This window comes from Arachis duranensis, chromosome 3, assembly GCF_000817695.3.
Source record: "Arachis duranensis cultivar V14167 chromosome 3, aradu.V14167.gnm2.J7QH, whole genome shotgun sequence".
Lineage (NCBI taxonomy): Eukaryota > Viridiplantae > Streptophyta > Magnoliopsida > Fabales > Fabaceae > Arachis > Arachis duranensis.
In genome coordinates, this window is record NC_029774.3 from 87,183,527 (window position 1) to 87,193,752 (window position 10,226).

General features: G+C 32.8%; 1 protein-coding gene across 1 annotated transcript; it reads left to right on the top strand.

The window, feature by feature from the left end:
- Positions 1-5,923: 5,923 nt before the first annotated feature.
- On the top strand, positions 5,924-8,304 carry LOC107479672 (probable methyltransferase PMT17). The gene is made up of 5 exons (XM_016099782.3): positions 5,924-6,610; positions 6,709-6,919; positions 7,104-7,401; positions 7,503-7,967; positions 8,070-8,304. The coding sequence occupies exons 1-5, from the start codon at positions 5,924-5,926 to the stop codon at positions 8,302-8,304; spliced, it is 1,896 nt and encodes a 631-aa protein (XP_015955268.3).
- Positions 8,305-10,226: the final 1,922 nt, after the last annotated feature.

Consider the following 10,226-nt stretch of genomic DNA (forward strand, 5'->3'; position numbering starts at 1 on the left):
CCATTTTTATGTTGGTGTTGGAATTTTATTTGGGTACTATTTTATTATTCTGAGCTTGTAGATTTTATGAGGAGTGATTTGACAATAGATATTTTAATTTGGCTCTCTTATACATTTGGATTACATTATTTTCATTCCAATTATACCTTGCACACCACGCATTTGTGAAAAAGCTTTTTTTGGCATTTTGAATCCTATTTTCTTTTACTCGTTTACTTGTATGCCTCTCTTTCACAACACTTGGATTCCACATGTATTTGAGGTTATTATTCACAATTGTCTTCATTACATATGCTCTTTAATTTGGCACATTTAATAATTGATGCTTGAATTATGCTTCTCATGTCCATTACTTGCATGCTTTTACCTTCTTGCATCTAATTTTATGAATTGCCTTTTTGATTCGTATTCATGTCTTACATACATGTTGTAGCTACCATGTAGTTGGGCTAACATCTTTCCTTTGGCATTCATTATCACTTGGAATTTTCTCCCTTCCGGTCTTAGTTATCTATATTTCACACTCTTCCTTTTCTTTCTTCTTTAGACATGGATACCAAGAAAGGAAAAGAGAAGACCACACCGACACGGAAAAGAACCAAGAGACCTCCAGCTAAGGCACCTCCACCTACAAGCGTCAGTTAGAGAAACCCGTCCACTTGCACATCTTAGCATGCACCGAGGACGGTGCAATCTTTAAGTGTGGGGAGGTCGATACTGATCTCCATGGGTTAGTTATTTTCTTCTCAACACCAATATTCTATTTTCTTTGTTTGTTCATTGTTGCATTTGCATATTTGATTGCATGTTTGTTTGATTTTATGCATTTAGTTACTACTTGGTTGAAGCAATATTTTCTTTTTCAAGAAATTTTTATAGTATTTCACTAATTTAAATTGAAATTTTTTTGTTAAATTTGTTTGAAGTTGTATTTGGAACATAGTTTAAAAAGCTAAGAACACACAACCCGTAAGATTTTGAGCCTAATTACATGGTTACATTATTTAACCATAATATTTTATTCTTGTGTGTTTTCTTCTCTATGATTGCAATCTTTACTTTGTTCCATTCTATATGTCCATTATTTAGTGTATTTACATGCTTGCATATGATTGAGGCCATATTTGATTATTAACTCACTTATCCCAAATAAGCCCACCCTTTTATGTCATCCTTGTTAACCACCTTGAGCTTTTTAATCCCTCTTGTTCTATAACCACATCACTAGCCTTAAGCAGAAAAATAATTAATTACCCCAAATTGAATCTTTGGTTAGCTTAAGATAGAGATTGTGCATCAACTAAGTGTTGAAAAATTGTGGGAACATGGGTTAATAAGGGAGTGTATCATGTTTCTAATTTATTTGAATATTGAGAATTTGGGAACCTACTCATGAAAAACCAAAATAGAAAAATAATGGAAAGTCCATGTGAATTGATAAGTTATGTTTATTTCTCTACCAAAAAAATCCAAAAATATTCAATAAATAAGTAAGTGAATAAGGGGACAAAATTGCCCCAATGCTAAGTTTAATAAAAGATCAATACATATGTGGTGAAATTAAAGAAATATTTGGTAGATGAGTATGTAATATAAAAGTGGAAATTTTGGGTAGCTAGGCATGAATTTAAGAGTATATAGAGTGTATGTATAGGTGAGAGCTTAGGCTATTCAATGATTTAATTTATAGCTCACTTAACCATATATATACCCTCACACTTACCTTAGTCCCATTACAACCTTGAAAAAGACCTCATGATGTTATTTGCATTGATACATTAAATATTTGTTGATTGGTTAGATGAAGAACAAGTTTAGAAAGTATGATTAGAGAAGAGTAGAGTGATTGACCCAAGACACTTGAGAGTTAGAGTGATATACACTACTAGTAAGGGTTCAATGCTTAAAATCTATGTTCCCTGCTTTCATGAGCTATCTTCCTACAAGTTTACTTGCTTTTTATTGTACAAATTTGAATTAGTGGAATTTGGTTTGTATTTGTCTTGGAGAACTTGTTTGTTTTTAACTAAGTGGATAGAAACATCTTAGCATATAGTTGCATTCATATTCATAGGTTGCATTGCACGAGTCTTGCTTTTCCCTATTCATTTATTTTATCTCCTTAAGCTAAGCATGAGGACATGCTAATGTTTAAGTGTGGAGAGGTTGATAAACCACTATTTTATGGTTTATATTGTGTTTAATTGAGTGATTTTTATCAAATTCTCACCCACTTATTCATATGAATTGCATGATATTACAATTCCTTCCCAAATTTATTCTATGGTTGAAAACTTGCTTCCTAGAGATCTTTTAATTTACGTATTTTAATTCTCCTTTATACCATTCGATGTCGTGATCCGTGTGTTAAGTATTTCAGGCTTCATAGGGCAGGAATGGCTTAGAGAATAGAGAGGAAGCTTGCAAAAAGGGAAGAAGCACAAGAAATAAAGGAGACAACCAGCGAACAGTGACGCGTACGCATGGCTGACGCGTACGCGCGATTTGGACATAATCACAGTGACGCGTACACGTGCTTAACGCGTACGCGTGGATTGGAGTTTGCGCAAACAACGCGAGCGCGTTCCTGACGCACACGCGTGGAGAAGAAAATTGTCAAACGACGCGTACGCGTGACATGCGCGATCTGCAGAAAATTTAGGAAATGCTATGGGCGATTTTGGGCCGCATTTTGACCCAGTTTTTGGCCCTGAAACATAGAATAAAGCCAGGAAACATATAGAGACTCATGATATGAGATCATACACACAATTTTAGGTTTTAGATGTAGTTTTTAAGGAGAGAGGTTCTCTCATCTCTCTTAGGTTTTAGGATTAGGATTTCTCTTAAAGGATTTAGGATTATTTCTTCTTCATCACAAGTTCAATGTTCCTTTTATTTATTTTCTCAATTTGGTTTATGAACTCTTTATGTTTAGATTGATTTTTTATTTAATACAATTTGAGGTATTTTAGATATATGATTTTTATTTAGCTTTGTGTATTCTTGGCTTTAATATATTAGTTAGAGACTCTTGAGTTATCAAACTCATTGTGATTGATAATTATTATCTTTGCTAATTGATTTGAATTCCAATAACTCTAGTCTTTTCTTAGGAATTGACTAGGACTTGAGGAATCAATTTAATTCATGCACTTAACTTACCTTCATAGTTCGAGGTTAATCAGGTGGGAGTAGAATCTAATTCTCATCACAATTGATAAGGATAACTAGGATAGGACATCCAGTTTTCATAATTATTTGCCAAGAGTTTTTATAATTATTAATTTAATTCCTTGCAATTTATTTTTCTTGTTCAACCGTTCAAGAAAACCCAAAAACATACCTTTTTCCATAACCAATAATAAACACACCTCCCTGCAATTCCTTGAAAAGACGACCCGAGGTTTAAATACTTCGGTTATAAATTTTATTGGGTTTTGTTACTTGTGACAACCTAACTTTTGTATGAAAGGATTTTTTGTTGGTTTAGAAGCTATACTTACAACGCGATTATATTTGTGAATTTCTTTACCGATAGAAAACCCGTTCGTCAACACTTCATCAGCCATGTGAATGATCTTCCCACTTTGCAATCACATACACTAAGAAATTACTGGAAAAATATTTGTTTTGACACACTTCGATTTAAAACTTTCCCACCGGACGTGCCAATTTGTTTTGTCAATTTTTAGCAAATCGATGGTGGTTCGATATCTGGTGGTCTGGGAGCGAAACATACTCCTCTGTGCGAGTACCAGTTTTCTAGAAGTGCATCAAAGCTTCTCCGATTAGACAAGTTTCGACAATAAAAATAAGATGAATTTATAAAATGTTAAATAATATTTAAAGATCAAAGTTTTCAATAAATAAAGACATGGTAAATGAAAAGACTTATGCCAAAATCAAAAGGAAACAATAAAAAGCGCCTTTAATTAAATCAAAGAACTTCAAAGTAAGTCAGAGAATGCTGGAAAATAAATTAAACAAAAAAATAAAGAATATAAATAACAACTTAGCGAATAAGATTAAGTGAAATTGTTTTACAAACAGAATTGAATTTAAAAGAAAGAAGAAGGTGGAAGGAACCCTACAGAATAAGGAAACTCGATCGCAAACTCAGGGATTCGATGGGATGTGAGAGTGCTAGAGTGTTTTTCTGAGTAAAAGTTCAAACCCTTATTCCCTAACACTTCATAGTATTTATATACTATCTTACATAACGGTTAATTTGATTACAATTAATTACAATTAAATGATAAATTACATATTTGAACTACAATCGCTCTTGGTAATCGTTCCCGCTGCGTGATTGTAGATATTTCCAATATTTTTCTCGTGTGATAAAAGCCACAAACTTTCCCGTTTCCGCTACTATTCGATCAGATTTTTCGAAATCTTCAAATCGAAACTTCTACTCGATTTGGCTTACTCGATCAACCACACAGTCGAAATCCAATCAGCATTGAATACCTCCAACCTTGTAATCACACGCATATCTTCTCGAGAGACTACACTTTACTTCTTCAATTTACCTCATTTATATTGAAAATATTTTTTCGATCAACAATCACTATTAAATTTATAATTTTTATAAAATATATCTCACTATTTTAATTTAAAAATGATTAATTCTTCACTTGGTCACTTTACCAATTTTTTCATTTTAAAAAGTTTTCATCCTAAAAAAAATACTTTTACACCTAATACATTACCTTAAAAATTGACCCATTAGTATATTATGAAGTATGATAGTTGCTAACATTTTTATTATAAAAGAATTAGCTAAAATTAATTTAAAAATAAGATAAAAATAGTGTTAACTACTAAAAATTTTTGTACAGTATTTTTCTTTAATTATCGAAAATATATATAAAAAAACACCTATTAAATGACTCTTCATCAAACTCTTATTTGGCATGTACTTTCATGTCAACACTTACTTATAGAGTCATTTTTAAAGTTAGCCGATCTTATCTTTTTCTTTCTTACTAGAGGCTTAGAGGGTTGCATTGGTCATTCGATGAGGGACTACAAAGACAAAAACTTTATTGACAACTTGTCGTACAAGAAATATTAAAGTTCTAAAAAAGTACATGGCATATCTCATCATTTTCCTATAATATAATGATTTATATTGGTAGTCGACGGAAACATTCTGACACATTGTAGGAACAAGACAAGACAAGAGCGATCCGCAATCCATATAGAATGGGTGAAAGAAGAGTAATCCGAGGCTATAAAATCTCGTATTAACATTGTCTGTATCTTTCTTTGCCATATTGACTAGATCCAACTTAACGTCTTTCTTTTCAAGCCATAACTTGTTTCCTGTCTCTGGATCAACTACAAGTTAGGAAACATGCAAAAAATAAATATTAATAGATAACTGACTAACTAACTACACCTTCCTTTGCTGTCTACCTTTTTTCCTTTTCAGTTTTATTATTATTTTTTTTTTCTTCTTCACAATCAATATCGTCATATCCTTCTAACATTACGTCACCTCCTTTTTCTTTTCCGTTCAACCTTTACTTTTGAACATAAAACTTATCATGTATGAATGAGTGAAGATTACATTCAAGAGTGTAATTTCCACTTGATATTTTACTTAAACCTGAGGTATTCCCTTTTTAATAGTAAGATGTACTAATCACGTCTACCATGCTAATTAATTCACTGCTGATATTATGTCAAATGCATAGAACAGTGCATGGTTCGTGCAACTTGGGCATTACAACTTTATGGTTTTCCTCCCAAATTAAACTATTCAGAGTATAATTGACGCATCTCAAATGCATGAAGAAAGAAAGAAAAAGATTATAGTTGTTGTAGCTTTCATCTGTGTAAAAGTTGTGAACATGGACTAATGTTATTTGTTTATTTGAAAATTTCTTCAGAGCACAAAACTAAAGGGAAAAAAATGGCCAAGGATTACAATGGATCTCCAAAACATCATGGTCCGCTTGATGCTAAGAGAAACCGAATCACATGGATTCTAGGGGTTAGTGGGCTATGTATCTTGTCATATATAATGGGTTCATGGAAGAGTACTCCAACACCAACCACAGGCCAATATGACACAGTCGCAAAAGTGGGTTGTGAAGGAGGATCATCATCTTCAGCTTCCAAAGCATCACCATTTTCTTCTTCAAATCTAGACTTTGAAAGTCACCATCAACTTGATCTCAATAGTTCTTCAGGAGTGCAAGAATTCCCACCATGTGACATGAAATACAGTGAATATACTCCGTGCCAAGATCAAACGAGAGGGCGGAGATACGACCGGAACATGTTGAAGTATAGGGAGAGGCATTGCCCTGCAAAGGATGAACTTATGTATTGTCTTATACCTGCTCCACCAAATTATAAGCCTCCTTTCAGGTGGCCTCAAAGCAGAGATTATGCTTGGTATGATAACATCCCTCACAAAGAGCTTAGCATTGAGAAGGCCATTCAAAATTGGATTCAGGTGGAGGGTGACCGCTTCAGATTCCCCGGTGGAGGCACCATGTTTCCCCGTGGTGCCGATGCATACATTGATGAAATTAATGAGCTTATTCCCCTCAAGAGTGGTCATATCAGAACTGCAATCGATACAGGCTGTGGTGTAAGTTGAATCAATATATTTATCATCACATATTTTTTATTCATGTCCAGGAGTAATTTAACTTTGTGTTGCTAATACTTTCTTTATAACACGTAAAGGTAGCAAGTTGGGGTGCTTATCTTTTGAAACGGGACATCATAGCAATGTCATTTGCACCAAGAGACACACACGAAGCTCAGGTCCAGTTTGCATTGGAGAGAGGAGTTCCTGCTATGATTGGCATCATGGGTTCACAGAGGCTTCCATACCCGGCAAGGGCATTTGACATGGCTCATTGTTCTCGCTGTCTCATACCTTGGGGCAAATATGGTATTCTCATATTATCATGGTCCACTTGTTGCTATAATGCTACCGATAATTTGTTATTTGCCAGGCATTACAATTTAGAAAAAGGCAATCATGTATTGTGACATTAATCAAGAATGACTGAAAATGTGTAACATCTTTGCTTGGATTCCATAAATTTTATGTCCTTTAAATTGGATTGTCACAGATGGACTATATCTGATTGAAGTGGATAGAATCCTGAGGCCAGGAGGTTATTGGGTTCTTTCTGGGCCACCTATTCGATGGCAGAAACACTGGAAAGGATGGGAGAGAACTCAAGAAGATTTGAAGAAAGAGCAAGATGAAATAGAGCGGGTAGCAGCAAGTATTTGTTGGAAGAAACTTATTGAGAAGGATGATCTTGCAATTTGGCAAAAGCCTATCAATCACAATGAATGTGTTAAGAGCAGAAAGGTTTTCAAAACACCACACATATGCCAAGGGGACAATCCTGACATAGCTTGGTTGGTACTTGTTTGCATTGTAACAACTAATAAGTTCATGTATGATTTTGTCTTGGTTTATTTTCTCACTAGTGTTCATACCATTTTTCTTTGTTTCAAAGGTACAAAGAATTGGAAAAATGCATAACTCCATTGCCAGAAGTTACAAGATCAGACAAAGTGTCTGGGGGAGAGCTTGAGAAATGGCCTAAGCGAGCGTTCACGCTTCCTCCTCGGATTAGCAGCGGTTCCATTCCGGGTATCAATGCGGAGAAATTCAGAAGTGATAATGAGATGTGGAGGGACAGGATAGCTCGCTACCGGCGTCTTGCTCCTCTCACCCAAGGAAAATATAGGAATGTGATGGATATGAATGCTTATCTTGGTGGATTTGCTGCAGCTATGTCAAAGTATCCAGTGTGGGTTATGAATGTGGTTCCACCAAATTCAGACCATGACACTCTAGGTGTAATTTATGAACGAGGTTTTATTGGGACTTACCATGATTGGTGTGAAGCTTTCTCAACTTATCCAAGAACATATGATATGATCCATGCCAGTGGCGTTTTCAGCATATATCAGGATAGGTGAGTAGTTAACATTTGAACATATGATATGATCCATGGCATTAATTAATCGTGTGTTTCTTTGACTGATATGATATGTATGGTAATTCTTGTGTGTGGAAGGTGCAACATTACTCTGATACTATTGGAGATGGACAGAATTCTAAGGCCAGAAGGTACTGTGATATTAAGGGAAGGAGTGGAGCTTCTGGTGAAGATTAAAAGCATTACTGATGCAATGAGATGGAAAAGTAGTATAACGGATCATGAAAGTGGACCTTTCAACCCAGAAAAGATTCTTGTTGCTGAAAAGACTTACTGGACTGGGGAAGCTAATGAGAATCAATCTCAAAACTAATATGTAGTGTTGTTATTACCACATCTTTGTTCGCCTTTTTTTGTTTTTACCTCTTAGAGAAATTAAAATAGATAGATACTTACTTTGGCAGTTTTCCTTCTTGCCCTCTTCTCGTTTTTATTAGATTGCACCAATTAAAGACACTTTAACACTCAGGAAGATAATTGCAGAATGATGCTCTCTGATTAAAGACAAGTGTTCTTTAATGTGGAAAAAGATGGATCATTTCTTTTCACATCAAACACAACACCCCAAGTGAATTTACGGTAGCTGGAAATACCCCAAGAATCACCAAACTTGTATATTTAAATTACCAATTAAGGATATCTATACAGCTCATCAGCTTCAGGTACCGGTTCCATAAAGGAAAAGTAACTCAAAATTTTATATGTCGTTCTTGAAGCACATTAATGGAAAGGAATCATATTTAAAATTAAGTAAATTTCACAACATTGATTAAATATATTATTTTTAGAGTAATTACCTAAATCAGTCTCCAAAAATTTTAAAAGCCGATATTTAAGTCTTTAAGAAAAAGTAATATACAGATTAATCTCTAAAATTTTATTCCGACAGACAAATCAGTTCTCAATTTATTTTTTGATAGAGTAATTTCTAGATCAGTCTCCAAAAATTTTAAAAGCGGACATTTTAGACCTCAACAAAAATTAATACACATATCAATCTCCAATGTTTTTTTCTGTCAGACATAACAGTTTCCCAACAGTTCCCCGTCCATTTTACTTGTATTATATTTCAACCTTTATTATTATTATTATTTAGCTTTGTACATGTGGACGATGACACTAGCATATTAATACACTCTTTTTGTTAGAAATAAGAAAGATGAATAATGATGTTTTGAAATCCAAATTAAAACATTTTCTTTTAATAGAAACATAGTTTTTAAAATAGGCATCTTTTAATTATATTAAATACAAAAATATCAAATGATTTCAATTTTAAATTTCTTGTAGAATGATCTCTAATAATTTTATTAATTATTATTATTATTATTATTATTATTATTATTATTATTATTTAAAATATCCACTTTTAAAATTTTTGGGGACCGATATGAATAATTACTTTGACGAAAAATAAACCGAAAACTAATTTGTCTGCCAGAATAAAATCTTAGAGATTAATATGTGTATTATTTTTTTTAAGAATTAAAATATTTATTTTTAAAATTCTCAAAAACTTATTTAAATAATTACTCTTATTTTTATCTGAAAATTACGTTACAAATTAATTCCAAAATATTAAAATTAACTTATTATTTAAACCAAACAATAATTAATAATTAATTAACATATATGAACACAGGTTCTGGCACCCTTATGAATTGGGTCTAAAGAATTAAAATATAGGTTTATCGAACGGTTGAGTATAAGGAAATAATTACAATTATTGGATGATAACTAAATATTATTATTTTGGGTTAAAAATTAAATTAGACTTAATAACAAGTTAATTAGGTTCAATAGTAGTTTAGGCCCGTAAGTATTTATTCATTCACTAATGGCTTAAGAGAATAGTTGCTGATTATTAACCATAACAATGCATTTTCATCTAAACTAAAATAATTGTAACTGAATTAAATCTTTTTTTTTTTCTCTATCCACGTGATTACTTTCAAGAGTAAGTAAGAAAAAGTAATCCTGATCCAGACTCAAAATCAAAAAAGAAAAAAAATGATTACCAAATTAAAAAAAAAACAAAAGAAATAGAAAAAAAAGTCAATTGACAGTACTTAAAAGCAAAGATCATATTCAAAGACGATTCAAAAAATTATTTATTTTTGTGTTTTATTGTCACTTGTTCAGAATATTTTTTTCCTTCATGCACCAAATAAAAAATTTAAAGAAAATGGAGATTATGATTTATTCACTGTTGCTGTCAAATCTTTCTTCTGCGTT